General features: G+C 37.8%; 1 protein-coding gene across 1 annotated transcript; it reads right to left on the reverse strand.

The window, feature by feature from the left end:
• Positions 1 to 603: 603 nt before the first annotated feature.
• ddx6 (DEAD (Asp-Glu-Ala-Asp) box helicase 6) lies at positions 604 to 20,014 on the reverse strand. The gene is made up of 14 exons (XM_058387968.1): positions 19,883 to 20,014; positions 17,045 to 17,606; positions 16,826 to 16,889; positions 16,637 to 16,741; positions 15,380 to 15,509; positions 15,130 to 15,276; positions 14,931 to 15,025; positions 14,043 to 14,165; positions 13,259 to 13,387; positions 13,050 to 13,166; positions 11,745 to 11,808; positions 11,556 to 11,657; positions 6,435 to 6,619; positions 604 to 6,032 (listed from the first exon to the last, which is right to left on the reverse strand). Exons 2-13 carry the CDS (start codon positions 17,245 to 17,247, stop codon positions 6,444 to 6,446), a joined length of 1,455 nt encoding a protein of 484 aa, XP_058243951.1. The 5' UTR covers positions 17,248 to 17,606; positions 19,883 to 20,014; the 3' UTR covers positions 604 to 6,032; positions 6,435 to 6,443.
• Between the last annotated feature and the right edge of the window lie 1,579 nt (positions 20,015 to 21,593).

A 21,593-nucleotide genomic window follows, 5' to 3' on the forward strand; every position in this document is an offset into this window, starting at 1 on the left:
CATATGACATGATGTTTTTTGGTTAGGGCAAAGTTAAAACACTATATCATTGTGTATATAGTGCTAATTTCCGAATTAAAGTTTTTTTCCCTTGGTATTACCATCTCTAATGCTTCCCTACCTACCTTTTTTATGTTACATGAGGGTCCTGTCAACTACGAAGGTTTTAGGGCACAGTGTGTTTGGTCTCAAATCAGTTTAATGGACAAAGTAATAAATTTCAATAACTCCAGATTATATTTAACATATGACTGTCAATATAATTTATTAGTTTACTGCTTTATTAGAGGGAAAAGGTCAAGTTACACCTGTAACTGCAATTTAGCAAACACTAGTTTAACCCTCTATGGTACCGTCTTGCCTCCACTCTACTTTAGCTTTTTTTAAATATAATGAGATAACCATTTAATTGGTTATTGCTATCTAAGTGGAGAGGAACTCAAAAACAAAAAGGCAAAAAAAAATGACCCATTTTGCTTCCTCCATCAGCACATGTGCCGGTCACAGTACGGTATTTTCTCAAATGAAAAGTGCATTTATCACAATTTTTTGTCCAGAGTCGCATTCGTTGGTAAGTAAAGAAGTATTTTCAAAAACTTTACATGGCATCTTATCAAACATATAATTGAAAATTACAAAATAGTGCATGTAGGCACTCAAGCTACACACCAAATATGACAAGATGATTGAGAATGTAAAAAGGTAGGATATCCAGATCATTACTCTACTCTAGCAGTGTGTATGGATCCACACCCAAAAAAATTAATAAAAATAAGATTCAAGATTCAAAGAACTTTATTGATCGCAGGGGAAATTATTTAAATAAACCTAACTAATTTTATCAATACGTCTTCTTTGGCATTCCTGTGGGCTGTCATTATTACTAGCCTTCTCCTTTGATTTGTGTTAATGCATGACAAGCCCTGAAAACCACAGAAAATCAGAAATCTCTTCAAAACTTAGGCAGCGGGTGTGAACCCATTTAACGTATGTAAACAAAAATCTAGTCTGGCCAAAACAGCAGTGATATCATGTCATCTCAAAACTAATAGAACCTAGACAGCTATGATGACAGCTTTTGCTTGAAATACAAGAAAAATGTATCTGCTGACAGCAAGTCTAGTGCTTTTTGTTCCCAAAGTGCCATCTCATGGCAGAGGCATAAACAGTAATTTCAAAATTTTTAAGCAAGTCAGTGATTTTAGTGGGAGAGGATCCAGCTACAAACCACTTTGACCAAGGGAAACAAATTCAGTAAGATGGAGTTATCCAGTATTTCATAACATTACAGACAATAGAGAGATCTATTCAAAAGCTTTAAAAACAATCAGTCAATCTTTAACAAAGCAGAGGGGGAAAAAAAGTCCAGTATTTATGTTTTGAAGGAAATGGTCTAATGTAGGCATAAACTTTAGCCGCAGGCATCTTAAATATTTATGGATAGGCTTTTCTTCATTTGAGTACTCATTTAGGTTAGATTAGACGGATACAATTTTCTTATAGTGATTTAATTGAATCTTCTATTAATTATAGTGGTTAGTTTCACTCTCAAACAAATCCCTAGTGTTATGAACTCGGGTAATAATAGGCCATCTGGTGTGTGCTCAATAAAACATTGCATCCAGGACAGCTTTAATGTGCCACTTGTACATATTATGCAATTTAAAAAAAAGCAATGAGCTAATAAAGCTGTATGCACATTCTGATTTACCTTAACAACCTATAATGTTGAAACTAATCCCTGGTAACTATACCCAAGTGCATCAAGTGCATATACACACAATTGTGAGTTATGCATTTTATACTATGGAACCCTACTTGTGCTTGTTCAACATCCCACTCCAGATTTGGTCCCTCTTCAGGGAAGGTTTTCTACTAGATTGTAGAATAACAAAATTTGCTTTTTCAGCTACACAAGACTTAGCGAGTTCAGGCATTGAGGTCCAGTGAAAAGGCAACAGTAGCAACAGTTTGGGGAAAACCTGTTGCATATGGGTGTGGTGGTCAGGTGTCCATAAATTATCTATTTAGGGTATGATCAATCAATAAACTGCATGATGTTCCTCAGGGTAGACTACACAGCAACTAAATATGCAATAACATTCTCCCATTGATGCCCTTGAACTCCTACAACCAGTAGCCTTTGTTACTACAGTTGCACCAGTACATAATGCAAGGACGGGGACTTTTTGGCCATTCGTAGACTAGAATAGTCATTATGACCACCGCCAAAACCTTTGTTACTGCTGCCAGTTATTAATGTAACCGATTTTGTGGGGGGTTTTCAGTCATCATTTTGTTCCTGATGATTTGGCAACATGAATTGTGGGTCCCATAAGGGAGCGTAAAGCTAGAATTAAATTTATTGGAATAGCAGCTAGAGTCACAGCTTTTGACATTTGGCACACAAGCTTATCTAAATGTACTCTGCTCATTTACTCCAAAAGGTAATTTATACCACTATATAGCTAACCAGGTAAAAAGCCTTTCATTGTTTTACGATGTTCATTTGAGCACATGGAATGGTGTATTGTTTAAATGAGAATCAGAATGAGAATGTAACTGTCTGGTCAATATGATTCCAGACTTAAGATTTTCAAGCTCAGGAGGAAAAAATTAATAAATCAATCATTCATTGACTTGCATAGGTCTACACTGATTCAAGTCACAGCTCATCTTGAACAACATGGCAAAGTCCACCAGATATTTATGATGACACTAGATGCAACATACACATTCAGCACATTAACAAAGAGTGAATTTCAGTGAGCTTTATTCAAAACAAATTTTCCAATTAACCAGATTCACCATATTTAATTTATATAACAAGCATCACTGCCAAAACTGCCAATTAAAAAAACTAAAAAAAAAAAAAAAGGAAAGAATTATTTTTGGTTGTCAATTAGTCTTAATTCATTAAATAGTAGAAACAAAAATATTCAGGGTATTTTTTTGCAACAAATTTTCCAACCCTTGTTACTCCAATTTGTGGCTTTACAATTTTGTTCCATTTCCCAATTAAACTGTCCCTACCCTCCCACCCCACCAAGCCAAGTCATCTTTACTTTTGTTTAACAGTCTGACAGTAACCAAACATCACTAGATTGGAGGACTGCAATGGTCCTTGCTTTATCCCAACAAATGACATTGTCAATCCCAACCCAGTCCTACGGTATTTTGTCAGGTGCAATCTGGTTCCTGAAAGACAACAAAGTTTTACCATAACAATCCTCAGGTACACCTAGAATCCCTTTGCTAGAACAAAAGTAAAGATTCCTTTGGGCAGCAATTCCTCTCCCAACCCACCCACTGGGTCCCAACCAACCCAGGAAAAAAAAAAAAAAAAACCCTGAAAACTGAGCTGGAGATTTTTGAACGCACAGTTGTAAGGATTCCAATTGATATGGTGAGACGTACCCCAGCTCAATCTTCAAGGACAACCATGAAGACCACAGCACATCCCAGCAACAAACAGCAGTTCAAACAGTTGACCATGCATTCAAACACTCAAGGGGAATGCGCTGTGTTCTCCAGAGCAAAGAGTTACCCAAAAGTAAAAAATGCAAGGCAGCTGCCAAAACCTTGCAGGACTTTCATTCTCTCACCTAAAGCCACACAGGTAGTGTATTTGTCCACCCCCCCCCCCAAAAAATTAGCACATGTTCAATTTTAATAAAACACATCTGTGTGTATATATGAGGCCACTGTAGAGGAGAGAATAAAAGTCTGGCGTCAAACCATGCCACTATAGGTTGCTGCAATTTTCCAGAAATCACCATCCTTCTATTGTACATTTGTGACCGTCCTGTTTTAGCAACCCCACAGACTTTTGCAACATCCCACAGTAGACAAAGTTTGAGCCACAAAAAAAAAAAAAAAACCCACGTCTCATTTTTGATTACTTATTTACTGGGAATTCCCAATGGCTCGGTCATGCAGACAACCTGATGCTGTCTGCAGTCACTGACCACTGGGATACAAATACCACTTATTCCCCATTCACAATTTTCCCCCCAACCCTGCAAGAACCCCAACCCAGCAAGTTCCCTTAGCCTTCAAATGGGAACTCGAATCCAAGTCTCATAACAAACCACAAAAATGCTGAATTTTTTTTTAGTGTTAAAGGAGGGTCATTAAAACCTCTCAATAGAGAAAAAGAACAAACATTTGGTTATCAGCACCCATTATGTTCTCCCATTTTCATTTTACTCCTCCACCCCTAAACACCTCTGAACACTTCAGCCCCTAGTGGGCTATTGTGCAGTCTTTTTGCCCAGTCCCTAAACATAAGTCCCAATTTTAGTGCAGGTCCAATAGGTAACCATTTCTTGTTTAAGCTCTGCAGTTAGAGAAAATCAGATTTATAAAAAAAAAAAAATAAAAAAAATTTTGTTAAGAGCTACATTTGTCAATTCCTGATTTTTTTTTTTGGGACTCTGCATTTGTTTTCACATCTTCCCCCTCAAAGCACTTTTTCCCCCTCTAGCTGAAAGCATCATGTACCAGTGCCAATGGCAGTGAACAATCAGTGTAACAGTTTCATACCATTTGCAGGTTGAACCCACCCACCCCATAGATTGCCAATTAAAGCTGCACTGCAGCAACAAGCATTACTACATGATGCAATATTTTCTCTCATATGTGAGTCACCATGAACAGGGACCCAACGAGTGCTTTGTAAGTCAGTGGAACAAGAAAAGGCTGGAGAGCAGATAATCTAGTCAAGCTACTAACATCAAGATGAGGTGCTAACACCACTGGAAGAAGTTTAACTAAAAATGGTTTGAACTGTTCAAGGACATTTTGTGCACAGTAAATAAACTTGGGCAATACTTCCAAAAATAAATAAATCTGAAGTCCAATTTTATAACAAAAGATCTGACATCACTTCAAGTTTTAAGCCTTGTCCGTTTTTACCATTTATCACCATAAAGGTGACGGCTTTAAAGAAGCAGGAAAAGAAAAGAAAAGAAGCCATCCAGTGCTGCTGGAATCCTGCATCTTTGATGTTTTACATAACCCTCCAGCCTTTTAGCTTGTTTTATAAAAGATCCATTAAAAATGAAATGAAAGTATTTACAAAGTTTACATTGTGCCAAAATAGATTTCAATGGCACATCTATGACAATGTGTAGCCACCCAAAATGAAGGAAAACTGCAATGGAACAAAAATGGGGAGGGAAAATAAGTTCCAATATTTCCACTTTTATCAGGCAGAGGAAGTCACAGCAGGAGGAAAAGGCTGGCATAAGTCTCTGAGCAAGTCTCTTGAGTTGGAGCACTGAAGAAAAAGGGAGAGAGTCAGTCTCTAGAAGCACGTGTTTCATGACAACAAATGAAAAAACGCCACTTGAGCCATTTAGGGGCACGTGAACGATGCTGAGAAAACATTAAGTCCCACTTTCATCACCAAAAATCATAATCAATACCCAGGTCTGAGAGGAAAGGCCACTCTTGCACACATTACATATGTATTGGAGGCAGCCCTTTCCCTCCACAAAATCTGCTTGGTCTATTCCTCAAAAAAAGCACCAGGGGATGTGTAATGATTTCGTCTGAAAACAAAAGTAAAAATTAAAAGTAAATGAAAGGTAACAATAGCCGGCGTGACCAATGAGAAGTGCATGAACTGGGAAAAATATTATTACTTTGAACAAAGTTCAACTGCTTGTTAAGGCACTTCATACAAATAACCAAATACATGAAAAAGCGGCACTAGATGGAAAAGCTGGGTCTGAGGGCCAGTGGGTGATGTTCAAGTAGGTGGAAAGTAGTCACATTTTCTCAAATAAATAGGATAATTAGCTTCCATCATCCTCTTCTACCCTTCTCTCAAGTGCTTTAGAATCTCCAGAATGTTAAATGACAGCAGTCCTTATAAGAGCCATGACATTTTTCCTCCAGTATTGTCCTGTTTCAAAGAAATTCCTCGTGGTGGCACAAAAAAGGAAGACACAAATTATAAAGGGAAGGGACAAAAATGTGGAGAAATGAAAAGAAAAAGTGGGGGTAGTGGCTGGGGGCTTGGTGATCTGCAAAAATAAAGAAAAATTAGAACTCACCAAGTAAAAAAAACCTTCCACAATTCCTCTTTAAATTAGGTATATACCACACAACTCTAATACTAAAAGCAAGGTGTTTAATGATCAGTTTCTGAATATATTTTTATTCTAATGGCATGACTTATTATGCAATACTTGTACATTTTCATCATATTGCACCTGACCATACTTAAAGCTTAAATGTACAAGACTGTACATTTACAAGTACTGTAAAAGGTGCTTTTACATAAGACCAAATTTTGTACAGGAAGGTTATCTTCAAATCTCAAATTTTAAAAACCTGCAGTTTGGCCCCTGCAATACAGATATTTTAACTTTGCTAAGGAGCACAGCATAAATGTAAGATTTTATATTGTACTTGGTTAGCCTTACCTCTCTTGCTCACAGTTTGACCTCCTCAGCACTCTCACTGTGATACTCAGCCACATACAGGCTCTTATCGATGCTGCTAGGAATGGGCTTGATCTCTGTGCCGAGCTGCTCTTCAATGCCCTTCAGATTAAAGCGGTCATCATATGTGATCAGGTTAATAGCCAGACCCAAGTGCCCAAAACGGCCTATGGAATGAAAGAATTGTACATCATATACAGCAGATCTGAAAAATATGCTGTCTTAACTTTGTGCACAGTTTATTATACATTTTCCATTAAAATAAAGTTAATTCATTTTAAAATTACAGTAATTATTTAAACCTATTAAAATTAAAGAAAAATAAATCTCACTTGGGGAAATATTCACTAAGCCAAACTAACATTAGGTGCATCTTGTTTGCTTTAATTATCTACACTGGACATGTACACACAGTACAGGTTCCATTTTATGAAGGTTTTCAGAAATAATAAATCGGGGTATTATTGTATAGTGGCCCATCAGAATGGCAGGCACTTACAAGGACTCGGAGCACTTTTAGGATTCATTGGTCTTGTGACAAAAACCTAACTGAGCTACAAACGTTATATCCGGCAAAAAAGCTCACCGAATAAGACCATCCACATGAGTTAAAGCATGGTGATGGGCAAGAAAGACTAGTCAGAACTTAGGGAAGAATGAATGTAGCCAAATTTGTAAACCCATTTGTGTTAGAAACATGGTTACAAAAAAAACAACAGTCTAGCAAACCTGTGGCTACTTTATACTTATGTGACTGAAGAATCCATCAGAATTACACTTAGCAACTAGACAAACATTAGCTAAAATATTACCAATCAGATCTCTTTGGCTTCTAAATACCAAACACTTTCATTTAGAAGATCCTTATGACTTGCTACCCTATCAGTGACTAAATATTCCTAAAAAGGTGGTCTAGTCTGTAATGGCCAGACATAGATTACACAAACTTGTATTATGTGAAGGGAATGTGTTTATACTAGAGAGAAACAGTCATACAAGTCAGTTGATCCTTATAAATTTGCTGTTTGTTGGCACATTTAAGACAAAGCGTTATGACTACATTAAGGATGTTGTGGCACCAAAGCTGATGTGCTGCCCAGATAGGAGTCATTAACTGTTTTGCTAGCTACTCAAATGTGGCAAAGGCAACACCCCATTAAAAGATGAGGCAACAACAAGCACTGGATAGACAGCTTATTTCATGCAATTTTAGACAAGCTACATAGGTTTGTATAAGCAATATAAATTAAGCAGTCTAGCTAACTAAAACCAATTAACATGCAAACTTAATTTACATTATGATTAACCACTTCGCTAAAACCTAATGGGCACTGCAAACACTAGATACCTCAGACCAGATATCCCTCCTAACTGCCTGTAACCAACAGTCTTCTGTTGAACTGAAGTGTTTATGAACATTTTTCCAATTCAAACACCCAACAGCACATCATTTTACTAAGACACACTGGCTTGCTCTTAAATCACTGGAATATGAGCCCCCAAATTTTCAAAAGAGAAACAAAATCTGAATTTTCTGACCAGGTTTTTAGCACTGTTTTTTTTCTCTCTTTTCTTCATAAAACAGAACTATAAGAAAGCATTCAGATATGTCTAGAATATCTGAAATGTGAAATTGATAGAGATTCAATAAACTAAAATAGCAGTCACATTATTTGTCACAGACTATTTTTCTGCTGGAGGGTAGATCTCTGACCAGCCTACAAGAACCTCAGACCTGTTGGAAACACTGGTTTATAGAGCAGGTTCTAGATTGCTTTAGTCCCTGTAGCCTAGTTTTCTCTTGCTTTTCACTCAGCACATGAAAGAATGTTACCAATGCATAGCCACGTTGCTATCGATTTTCAATTGTACTGTGGAAGTGTCTTTTTGCACATAGAACAGAAATATTTTTTGCAAACATTGCAGTCCATTTTAACATCACTGAATTTTTTCCTACCACATATAGCACAGAAATGTTTGTCTTCACTTCATGTACTAATGAACAGCAAAAGCTCAAACATGGACTCATTCATTTTGAAAACTTCTTGTTCTTCATATTTGTTATACTTTATTGTTAACCTTGTTCATAATTGTTATCCTTCTCACACACAAGGCCTCCTCCCCAAACACCCACACAGAGCTTTCCACAACAAATCTGACAGCTCCAGATACACCTCCCCCCAGAGGAGATAGAGAAGTCAGCACTCATGAGTTACCCATTTGAGTTATTAGGAGAGCCAGTGCTCCTATGCAAGCAAAAGTATATCTAGAAATTCCAGAAAACTCGTATGTAAAACAGGTTTTTCAGAAAGTTTGAAGGCAACATGGGGGCTTTTTAAAATTCAAACCAGTTAATGCTAATATTCAACAATGGTTTAAAACAATACATGCAATTTGAGATATTGTAAGGTTGCTTAGCAGAGGCAGACAGAAGTGGAAATTGGCCAAGTTATGACAAAACTAAACTGTAAACTTGCCAAGACTACACAATGGACAGATAGCAAGGCTGTTTCGTAGCATAGACAAAAAGCATGGGACACCACCTGATCTCAAGAGAGAGCAAAGAACAGTTAAAAGTAACAGACTAGCAAAGAACTGTGGATCTGAACTACGTGATCTGAGATCTAGCTCCTGAACAGCTGATGTAGGCATTTAAACACATGCAAAAAAAAAAAAATCCCCTGCTGTATTCTAAATTTGACAGAAAGGCAGTGGAGAGAAGCCACGACTGGGGAAATAGCACCTCTCCCTCAGAGAGGTGCTTAAGCCTCAAATCTTTAAGCACATCAGTGGCCAAAAGCTTATAGCCAACACACTGGAGTGGCTTCAAGACTAGTCTAAATATCTTTTAGTAGCCTAGCCTTACCCCAGAATCTATATTCCAGTCACACCCACAGTGGCTGCTGAAGACTGCATCAATCAATAGCAGCTCAACCATACAAAGACACTACAGCAGCACTCAACTGTTAGATGAGGATTTGTCTGAAAGCATCAGAACACAAAGAAAATACGTGTTCTCCAGGTCCAGGGGATTGAGAACAAAAAAAAAACACAAAACAAAAGGAAGTCTAGTAGTGGTTTTATCAAGATAGCACCTTTTGGGCTATACTGACTGCACAATGTAGTACAAGAGTGGCACTTCATGAGATCAGGGTTTACTGATCACTGCCCAGCAGGGAAGTGACTCTGGTAACAATGTTAAACTTAAGACCAAACTGGAATTTATAACCACAAAAATCTTGTCCCAGCAAGTGTAGCATCCAAGCAAACAGCAGTTCAGTTTTATTTACACCAAACAAATTAACAAGAAACTATGCCAAGAGCAGGAATCAAGATAGCTGTGTGACATGTTAGCAAATTAAGAAAAAGGAAGGAATAAAACTTGCTCTGGATCCCTCAGACATCAGAAACTAGAGTCAGGTAAGACTTCTCTTTATTATACCTGAACACACTGTGTACAATCAATCTCCCACAGAACAACCTCAAAAGGTCCCAACCAGTCTAGCCTGCACAGAAATTGTCCAATTGGCAGTCATTGAAAATCCTCACCCTCCTCAACCTTTCAGCAGCACTTGACTCCAGCAAACACAAGACTTGTCCACCCTCAAGAGTCGTGGAATTCATAGAGCAGCATGTCAATGGTTTGCTTCCTACCTGGGAGGTCACTCATATCAGGTAACATGGAGGGGATCAACATCTGCACCACAGATTCTTCACTGGTGTCCTACAAGGCTTGGTACTTGGACCTCTTTCCACGTTATACTTAGTCTCCTGGCAAAGTTACATCCTCACATGGGTTTTCTTACCACTGCTAGGCTGATGGCTTATCCTTTCCTTCCTTTAGATAAAACAGCTTCTCAGATCTCAGTATGTCTGGCAGGCATATCATAGATGATGCCTCATCTGCTAAAACTCTATGCCAGCAAAACTGAACTGCTGATGCCAGGTGATTTATCCCCAGGTCAGCATCATGCAAACTCACTGGACAACTCACTGCTCTCCCATTTGGCCACTGCTTGCAACCTTGGTGTATCCATGGATAACGAACTGTCCTTTTCCACACACACAGCTACTTTGACATGCCAGTATCTCTTTTACAACATCAGAAGGATTCAGCAATCGCCCCCCCCCTCTACCTGAAGCACAATTTTATATCTGCAAATGTTCCAAAATGCAGTAACATGACTCATTTTCAACCTTCCAAAGTTCTTCCACAACACCCCACTGCTGTGATCCCTCCACTGGCTTCCGATAGCTGTACATATTAGATTTATAACACTGCTGCATGTCTACAAAGCCAAAAATAGTGCCCTCTTACCTCAAAAGTTCTCATCACCCTCTGCACTGCACCATGGTCCATCAAATCCTCTAGCACTGCTTGTCTGGTCCAAGTAATTGTGCTACACTATCAGAGTTTTAGACTCATGGTATACTGTCCAACATTTTGAACTAGTGTCAACATGTACAAAAGTGCTTTGTAGTCTCAATGAACATCGCTCTGGAGAAGGGCATCTGCAAAATGCTGTAAGTGTAAATGAACGGTTTTCTTAAAGAATGTGATGTAATTTCTTACATTAAAAGACCATCTGCAAACCAAGCTCAAGCAGAAACTCATCCTCCTTGTTAGTCACAAACAGAAAAAAACCTTTTCATGTACTATAAAAATACTTGCCTCACATCTTTACATGGTGGCTGTTTGGCAAGCTTAATTTGGCAAAAGAATGCTGACTTACATAATTTGCAAAATGAAAATTTGGATTGCAAAATAAATTGACAGCTCCATTTCTAGCAGTATTTAAGTTTTGTTTGGTAAAGGGCTTCAATTTTTGTGGAATGTATTAAAAGATCTTCAAACAGAAAAAGCACGTTCACCCGCATTATTGTAGCTGTCATCACTAGCTAGTTTCAAGACAGGAGAACATAAGTAGTTTAACCATTTAAAAAAAAGCTGTGTTCCTAATTTACGTTGAATTAAACATTAATTTCATTTAATAAATTAATTTTTTTGGTAGGAAGAATGGCAAAGAAACTTATTTTTCTATTATTTTACTGGTGTGTGTGTGTGTCTTTACAAACACTTATATGATCACCTCTCCCACTTACCAGATCTGCCAATACGATGAAGATACGTCTCCCCAAGTTTGGGAAAATCAAAGTTGATCACCACATTCACAGCCTGAATGTCAATTCCTCTCGTAAACAAATCTGAATTTTAAAAATATACATTATGAGAATACAATAAGATGTAAACATGTATTATCCAAGCAAGCCAGCAAAAACTGAGGCACGTACCTGTGCAGACAAGATTTCGGCACAAACCATTTCTGAAATCATGGAACACACGATTCCTGTGCTCCTGTAAGGAAGGAAAGAGCAGAAATTTAAGCTCTATAAGATAAGGTTTATACATAAAGTTGTTTCTGAATGAATATTAAGATTCTACATTATGAAGTACTACTCAAACCTCAGAAAAACAAAAGTTTGGTTTTTCGGAGGTTTTCAATCTTACATAAGCATCTTGAACAGGAGAAGGGGGTGGTGGATGTAAAATGTGAAAGTGTGTCATTGTTTAATGGTCCAAACATGGTCCAAGGTCACATTAAGGATAATGCTGCAATTACACCTGGCCCAACATCAACTGTCCCCACCTCCTATTTCATCACCACCACTGTACATAAGGCATGGGTGGACAAATCACTAGCCCAGTGGCCTGGGACAAACAAATTACAAGAATGATCCATAAGATGTTCTTTTTAACTTCATTACCAAGTGGACTGGTAGGTTCAATACCACACTCCCTACAAACCCCACATGTTCTTAAAATCAAGACAAAGCTTTCATAGGGTACACATGTTTACACAAAATGGACAATTGTGCATTGCTCTTAAACAATGGACAGGCCTGATTGTCTGGTTTGGCCCTTGCATAAACAGTCCCCGATTTACACACCATGCCTTTTATTGATGTATAGATCTAGTTAAAAGTTAATCCGCTAGAGAGCCTCTCCATTTTTTGGCAGTTTCCCTTTCTGCGGAGTCTTTGTCCAAGAGTAATAGGGTGGATTCTGAATGCTGAATGTTCCAGCAGAAAGATCTCATTTGTATGGGAATCAAACACAAACCCAATTGTTTAATTTGCTCACAGGACTGTACTTAAACAATTTAACATTTAAATTCACTGCAAATCCAATCACACACCAGCATACTGGCCAGCTACAGATAGATGCAGCTCTCAAACAGCAACAGTGTGATCTGAATGATGCTGTAAAGGCTAGTATAATCATTACTCATGAAATCACATCAGCATCTAAGCCACATATTTTGAAGGGGAGATCAAGAACTTTGCCAACCATAATATGCTACATTGTTACCATTACAAGGGGACAATCCACAGCTAGCATTGGGGTAAAGTGGGATGGGACTGTGGTATAGTAATACTGTGAAAATACAGTATAAAACCAGTTTTGTTTATGGGTAAGCTGCATATTTGAATTTTGCACCGCTGAACAGAAAATCAGCACAAAAGCATTTCCAATGAAAATATCCCAGAATTTAATCCATGTTTGTACATCAGTAGCAGAGAGATGCATATGCTTACCTGTCTCATCTTGGCATGAATGTAGAAACAGGAATAACCCAGTTGGGAGATTTTCTTGGCCAGGAGCTCCACCCGTTGGGATGAGTTGCAGAAGATTATAGACTGATTAATCTGAAGCTAAACAATAAGGTAGGAGAAAAAGTCAGAAAAAAAGTCTCCTTACAGATATATATGCAAGTTAATTTGCATGTCTGCATACAGAAACTTACCCTAGAGAAAAGAGTATTAAGGCAATGGACTTTCTGCCTTTCAGTCACATATGCATAATATTGGGTTACACCTTTCAGGGTCAGCTCCTCCATAAGGTTTATCTCATAAGGCTTCTGCAGATGAGAATTCTGGATAGGACAAAAAGACAAATCAACAATCGGCAACAAAGTACAGACAGTATTATTGGTTATAGGAAAATGGAAAATAGCTATTGCTAGCAACAAGGATACATAGGATACAAGGGGGCAAATTCAGACAACTGGAAATGTACAGCAGTTTTATACAATTCATAAATTTAATTTAAAATTATGTAAAAACCCATTTACAACCCAATTCAAGTTACATAGTGTTATATTGTAAATATAAATATATATATATATATATATATATATATATTTATATATATATATATATATATATATATATATATATATATATATATATATATATATATATATATATATATATATATATATCAGAAAAACCATCACAAATACAACAGTCTTATACAACATTTAGTGCTCTAGTAAATATTATGAACATTAGCAAGATCAAAAAGCAAGTTAAAATCAAGTTGCATCATGCTGAACAGAAAAGGTTCTCCTTATATTGATATAAAGTACATAAATTCTTATATTCAGATTACATCCCTTAAAAATTAAGATTTCTAGTTGAAGTAATGAATTCATGGTAGGTGTCTGACTTTCATAACCTTGACTGTTAGGACAACATTTTGCAAATGCAGACAGGATAATTACATTCAACTACATAGATCAAGCTTACCATGAACTTTTGTACACTTAGTGGGAAAGTTGCAGAATACAGCAGAATTTGCCTTTGCTTGGGCAAGAAGCTTAAAATTTCCTCCATCATCTGCACAAAGTCCTGAGACAGGAGCTTGTCTGCCTACACAACCAAACAAGACAATAAGACGTGCATGGAAATTAATGGGGCAATTATTTGAGCCACTAGTTGAATCTGAAAAGCACAACATTGGGAATGTATTGCTTTACACTGTAGCATAATTCACTGGTACACTGAAACTACTTTATGTAAACAAGGTATTACAGTCAGGCACTGATGTATTGCTGCATTAAATGTGGGACAATGAAAACTAATTTTATAGGACCAAACTTTTAAAGCATACAAACCCTGCCTATGAGATTTCTTGCTTCTGGATTATTTCTAATGGTGTTTTATAGTTCTAGATTTTATATAAACCTTTGGGCACAGTCACTCGTGGAATTATTCAAATATAGCCGAAATTAGCTATATAAATGTATATTTGGTTTGTAGACTATATTTTCAGCCCTTCAGTCACATTTTCATTACCAGGAAAACTAATATTGAACTGTCAAAAACAAAAGCATCAGAGCACATTAATGTAAAGCACAAATGATGTGTGAAAAGCACTACAGCCTTGCCCTTTTCTGTATTTGCTTAAGATTACCAGGCCTTTTGCACAACACTGATGGCCAAGACATACCACAAGTGCCCTTGGCATTTCAGCTTTTGACCAATAGCTTTTAAAAACAACATGTTTAAGTGTATTTAACTGCCCACCCTCTTGACCTTTGCAACAAAGATCCCATTAGAATCAATGCAATAAGTGATTAAACTAAGAGTTCTGGGTCTATCCTAATGAAAACTTGATACTTCTCTAATACTCACTTCATCCAACACGATCATCTGTACCTGGCCAACTTTGGCTACACCTTTTTTGATGAGATCCAACACTCTCCCAGGAGTGGCAATAACAACATGCACTACAGGTGGGGGGAAAAAATTAGGTTAGATGCAAGACATTTATTGAAAGACCTTTACAGCTTAACAAATGAAGTCCAAAACGGCCTGTATATTTAAGACACACCGGTCTCATCAAGCCGCATAATGTCATCACGCAGGTTGGTTCCTCCTGTGGTTGCCATGACCTTAACCCCACCCATGTGTTTGCTGACCTGGATGCAGATCTGGCTCACCTGCAGAGCCAGTTCTCTGGTGGGGACAATGACCAGTGCTGAAGAGAGAAGGCGGAAGAAAGGTCCCCATTAGAAATGAGGAAGTCAGCAAGTTAAACAAGCAGGTTTAAAGACTAGACGTTCGAAGGCATGCTCTTCTACCTTGTATGCAGTCTTTCTTCAGATCAATACGTTCAAGTAAGGGAATGAGGTAGGCACCACTCTTTCCTGTGCCATTCTTGGCTCTAGCCAGAATGTCCCTCCCAGACAAAGCAATGGGAATGCTCTCCTCCTACAGAGGACAGACAAAACAGTACCTTGAAAACAATATTGCAGCCTTATATGAACCTTAAAATCCTGTGATGTTTGACTTCTGAGCAGCTGATTAAAGCAAAGAAAATGCATGCGTTTATAAAAGCAAAGCAAAAATGCATTTATACAATTTATTTCAATTTTAGAACACAGTAATACCTTGACTTATGAGTTTAATTCGTTCTGTGACCGAGCTCGTAACTCAATTTGCTCGTATATCAAATTTCTCCATTAAAACAAATTGAAATGCTATTAATCCGTTCCAGCCCCCCAAAACCCACACCAATTTTTGTTGTTACGTGTTTTTAACTAAGAAACTGTACTTTATAAATAACAAATAATGTATAAAACAATAATACATAATAGAGAGTGTAAAGAAATAAACTGGTTTTATTAATTGTATTTACCTTGAAGATCAGATGATGCTGGCAGAGGGGGAGGAGATTGGTGGAGGAGGGGGGCGGAGTTTTTCATTTCGTGCTCCATCACTTAACTTATTCGCTACACACTTAATGCTACAATTAATTGCTAAATTTAACTTGCACACTATGCTACACTATCGCTAAAAACTTAATTGCTACTTTTTTTTCACTTCACTTCAATCATCTTCTTCACTGACTTTTGCCTTTTTTGCCACACTTTCCTCGCTTTCACTTGCAGGGTGTTTCAATAAAAACCTATCCAAGGAGGTTCGTTTCTTCCTCCCTTTCAAAATGTTTGGACTTGGAGAGATAACCACGTGAACTGACCGCTCGCTGGGTGGCGTAAGCTCGCCCGCAACTCAGATCTCGGCTCGTACCTTAAAGCAAAAAATCGACAGAGCGACGGCTCGTATCTCGGAAAACTCGTAAGTTGAGTCACTCGTAAGTCAAGGTTTCACTGTAATTTGCTTAGTTACCCAATAACTTGCTGGATTATTTTAACTAAAACTTCAGTTTTGCATGCACTGTTGACCTAGTTACCAAGTAATTAATGCTAATGCCAGCAACTATGATGCACTATGAACATTTTTTGGACAAAGAGGAAACTGTTACTGTATCTCACTGCATTATAAAGTAAAGTGCCGACTTAAAGTAGAAGATAAGTCTTTAACTCCTAAAGACATACCTGGATAGGTGATGGTTTTTCCCAGCCCATTTCAAAGATGCCCATTAACAACTCCCGCTTCAGGCAGTAATCTTCAAATTCATTCCCTTTGGTAGCAGTTACATCCTGCATGTTCATAAAGATAAGAAAGCAGATAAGCAAATGCCTGTATAACCCTTTCTTTGTGCACAACGTTTTTAAAGAACTTACAGAAGTTTTCATGCGCATATCCTTTGGGGGAAGCTTTAAATTCTTTTTCCAGTCATCCCCAGGTCTGAAATGCAGAAATGACATTTTATTGTTTGTATTTATAGACACTGAGAAACATTCGAAGAAACACCCCTATAGCAAAATACCCCATATCATAAAAGAATAATTAGATCCCCACTGCACATCAGTACAACTGATGCTCCTGAAATCAATACTTACTTGATGACCGTGTTTGCTGTGGGCACAGGCAGGGAGTTGCCATTGTTGACTGTGCTGGAAGCTTTAATCTGGGTGGGCTGTGTTGTTTGAGGTCCCCCTCCACCCCCACCAGGTCCCCCTGTTGGCTTTGCAGAGCCTCTCTTTTGGCCATTTTGGTTTGTCAAGCCCAGAATGACTGGGTTCTCTGTTCTGGCTGTACTCATGTCTGTTTAGGTCTTTCGTCCAAAAAAAAAGTGACCAAAGGGATTGGGACGTATACCCTTTTGTTGAATTTACGATGTCCTTACCACAGTCCAAACAAAGTTCAAGCAAATATATTTTACAACTTGTTCAATATATGTCTTTTGTAAAACATCTCAATGCAAAAAACCACCCAAGTAATTATCCACAAATTCTGAAAGTAGCAAATTAACTAGAAGTCTCTTGACAAATATCCCAGTTTCTCAAAATTATAATCTCACAAACCAGAGAGAGGCTAAGCAGCCAGACATCTAGTTAAATTTTGATGCATCCACTCGTCTTCCTCTCAAATTTCTTAATTCGATGATTTGAAGTGTTCAACCTAGGATAAAAGAAAGATGTGGTTCATGGTGTTTCAAAGAACAAAGTGTTCACAAAGTTGAATTAACCTTTACAACAGATGGAATATTCTACAAAATGTCATTCAATTTTATATTTGACCAAATAAAAGCAAAAAATTTATAGCAGTGACAATAAGGCATACCTGAAAATGAATATCAGCAATCACAAGGACATAATTTCACTTCCTTAAGGAATTTTTTTTTTTTTTTTTTACAGTTACCTCATTTAACTGGCACTAATATACAAAGGGACTCAGAACTGAGCAGTTGAGGGTTAAACAACCTTACTCAGGGGTCCAACAATGGTGCTGGAACATAAGCTCATGACCTTCAGATCAGTCACCCAATACCTTACCCACCTACACTTCAATTACCTGAAGAGTGTCTTTAACTGGGTAGTACAGTACATCTACACTGAAATCAAGCACAGTATTACACAGAGTATGGGTGTAATAGCACCTTAACAAAACCAAAAGCTTCAAATAGGAACATTAATATGGACTTTTTTTTATTTATTTTATCAACAATCAGTCATTTACCAAAACTAAAAGGCCACAGGCATCCATTTTCTGTAGAAAGTAATTTTTACTTTGGGGGTTCTTCGTACCATAGTGTGTTGCATGCAGTACCATTTTCTACCTGACTGGTTATATGAAGATATACTATTCAACTTCATTAAAAAAATTAGTTCATCACACATTTAAAATAAGCCAGGGGCATTCAGACTGATGGTGAGGATAAAGAAGCCTTTATTTATTTATTTTTGCCATATATACATTCCACTGTGCTGTAACTCTTTCTTTGTATATCCCAGCTTTGGAGGTTGGGGTCAGAGTGAGCCATGATGTGGTGTCCCTAAGCAGAGAGGGTTGGCAGTGCAGGGTCTTAAACCCAGACCTTTAAATCAACAACCCAGAGCCTCCAACAACTGAGATTAATTGATGTAAAATTAAACAAGTTACATAAAAGCATGAATGACATTAAAGACTGAATTGAACTTTATAATAAATGAAAGTCAGTGGTCACACCAACTCTGCTCATTCTCTTTGCTACAATGGTCATTTTTTAACCTGACAATCATGAGAAATCAAAAAGCTGGCAAATAAGCAGACCACGGGTTCACATAGAGGTTAGTATTTAGACTAGCACAGGAATAACTGTAAGTGAAGTATTTACACAGCTAGAATCATAACCTGAAACAACTATACCAATTAACAGCAAGCATCAGACTGGACCATCACAGCAAGACTAGCCATCGCTGGGCATGTTTGGGCTTCGTTACATTTGATAATAGGGGACACCAGGTGGACAGTGCAGTGCCAGACTCGAGGCTGCCAAAGAAAAGGCCAAAGAAAATGCCCCCTCCTCTCGAATATCCAACTTCGCACTTACGAAGCAAATCGAATGCAGCAATATTGCGCTAAGATTAGCCAGCAAGGCCATTTGGTTAATCAGCTAGTTACGTTAGCCGGTAGGCTAACTACCCGGCACCACACTAACTAACGTTACTGGGGTAAATATTATAAAGGATACTTATAGGCGTTTGGTGATTTACAAAAACAACCACCTTCAGTTGGAGTTTTAGCATTTTGATTCAGCATGTTACAAATGCAAATGTCCAAAACAGACTAGATTAGATTACCTAGCTAGCAATATAGCCACTACAAAACAATACCGTACACAGCAGGTCTACCTTCGTAGATTAACACACAGTACGGGAGCCAATGCTGTTCCAAATAATGCGTCCATTTTTACCCCATTTTTAAGTTTACCCGATTAACCTGCTGTTCAGATCGTTTAGTTTGACCAAGCCGAAAATTTCTACATGGTTAGTGGAGCCACTGAAGCAAAAATAAACAAACTGCTTGTTTGCGAGAAGCTAGCTCACATTATGCTACTTAATAACCAGCTAGCTGTCTCTGCGGGCGTGTGCTGGCCTTCTTAACTAAACAACAAATGTGCGATTATTAAAGTTTTACAAACCAGCCGGAAGGAGTGTTTAAGATTTCCATCGCCATAAATCTTTAGTTTAGACAATCGGGATAATCATCTGTGGTTTACTGGAGCGCACTGGGGACCAGTTTACTGCCGAGTTAAATTGACCAAGAAGACCCCGACACCAGACAGCAGCAACAACAACCTCCACCGAAGGCCGGAACAGAAAACGTTGGAACATAAATGCCTTCAAATACCCTCGACTCTGCTATTAACAAAGGACAACCACGTTTTCCATTTACGTTAACTTAAGTCTACTCACCAAATATAGCTGAGACTCCACGACACTCGATATTTATTGTTTCCGAAGTGTTAAGAGTTAGGCCTGTGTGATATTTTAGGGCTCTACAGCGAACTGCCAAGATGGCTTCCAGTCATCTTTAAACCCTCCCCCCGCCGGTCACATGACTCATAAGACCAGCAGTGTAATCAATTTTTTCTCGATACAAGGTGAGAGTTTGGAGGATCGCGGTGAAATGCTAACCCCAGGGGGTAGCAGAACCATCTAGAAATCGACATGTTTGCAGAAAGCATGCTTCCACACAGAAATGTTTACTGTTATAGTGAGAGACCGTTACAAAGCCGACAAAGAGTCAGAATGAAATTAGTTTTGTAATTGTCCTTTTGGGTTCCTCTGCTGTACGATCGGATTCTCGTGCAGTCACTGCGTTATTTCACCATATTACATTTATGGTCCACACCCTGAACTGGCCCCGTGCTCGTTCATTCATCCCTGGAATTTGCCAGGAAAACATTTTTCTGGGGTTGGTCAAACGTCCCTGAATTGCCATTATAAATTTTCTTCTTTCTCCTATCTTCTTTTACACTTGTAGGTTTAAAAAGCCACATCCATTTTAGTTGGATTGCCAGAGACTGGCCTCTGTCAGTCTGGTTTCCAAGTCGAATTGTAAAATTCTTAGTGATTTCATTTTTAAAAGACATAAAACAGACCGATTGCCTCTGATTAAGTAATACATTTCTGCGGTTGACCTGATTTGTGCTTTGTCACACAAAGCACAAAAAAAATAAAATAAATCCAACCCTGCTCATGAATTCAGATGTATTCGCTAATCTAGGAAATTCAGAAGACTGGTACTCGGGACCACCCTTTAGATAACTTTTATGTGTTATTTGGTTAGGTAAGATGGTGGTTTTGAATGACAGAAGCTATGCCAAATAAAATAACATGCACAGAGGCTTTCTGAACAGCATTGACAGATTTTGTCAAAAATTTCCATTTAGCTACACCTTAAAAACATAACCTGAACCTCTGTGCAAAAATTATGCACCTTGTTTAAGCGTGGAACAAGTATCACACGCATATTTTTGACGTGTCATACCCATTTCTGTCTTACAGTAGAAGTGGTTCTGTACATTATATGCACACTGTGTACACTTACACTTTGCCATTTTTGAGGAAATTTATTACATCAATTTATTACATTTTGAATTTCCCCAATGTGGGATCAATAAAGTTTTATCTTATCTTATCTTATCTTATCTTATCTTATCTTATCTTATCTTATCTTATCTTATCTTATCTTATCAAATTCAGATTATTTACTATAAAACAAGATTTTGGTGCACTCTTTCTTCTCCACTGAAAATGTTTATATCCAAGTGTATAAAGTATCACTTAACATGTTGTTGAAACAAAATTCTCACTTTGACAATCTGCTGAATCCATTCATTTGCTAGCCATCTCTTGCATGCTGCAGTAAGCTGTATTGTTTAGCTAGGCATTTAGAGTGCAATTAAATTGGTCATGCCAATGGTTATTTAGCATATTGTTGAACGTGAAAGTGAAAAGCAATTGAACAGCAGTTGGTGCCAGTGATCTTTTTAAGTTCCCTTTTCAGTTTTGGCACAGTACTTCCATTTTGGAAAGGAAATCACCAACAGTACTTGTGCTTTGTAATTGATTTTATTTATTCATTTAAATTTTATATGCATTTTGTCAGGTATGTAGCCAA

Source organism: Hemibagrus wyckioides, linkage group LG04, assembly GCF_019097595.1.
Source record: "Hemibagrus wyckioides isolate EC202008001 linkage group LG04, SWU_Hwy_1.0, whole genome shotgun sequence".
Classification (NCBI taxonomy): Eukaryota; Metazoa; Chordata; class Actinopteri; order Siluriformes; family Bagridae; genus Hemibagrus; species Hemibagrus wyckioides.

Bases quoted from the DNA above. Each gene is read 5' to 3' on its own strand.
- ddx6 (XM_058387968.1), bottom strand. From the start codon at position 17,247: ATGAGTACAGCCAGAACAGAGAACCCAGTCATTCTGGGCTTGACAAAC. The intron at 11,658-11,744 runs GTACGTGCCTCA...TTTAAAATTCAG, and splicing joins CCGAAATCTTGTCTGCACAG to ATTTGTTTACGAGAGGAATT. The intron at 6,620-11,555 runs GTAAGTGGGAGA...TTCATTCCATAG, and splicing joins TCATCGTATTGGCAGATCTG to GCCGTTTTGGGCACTTGGGT.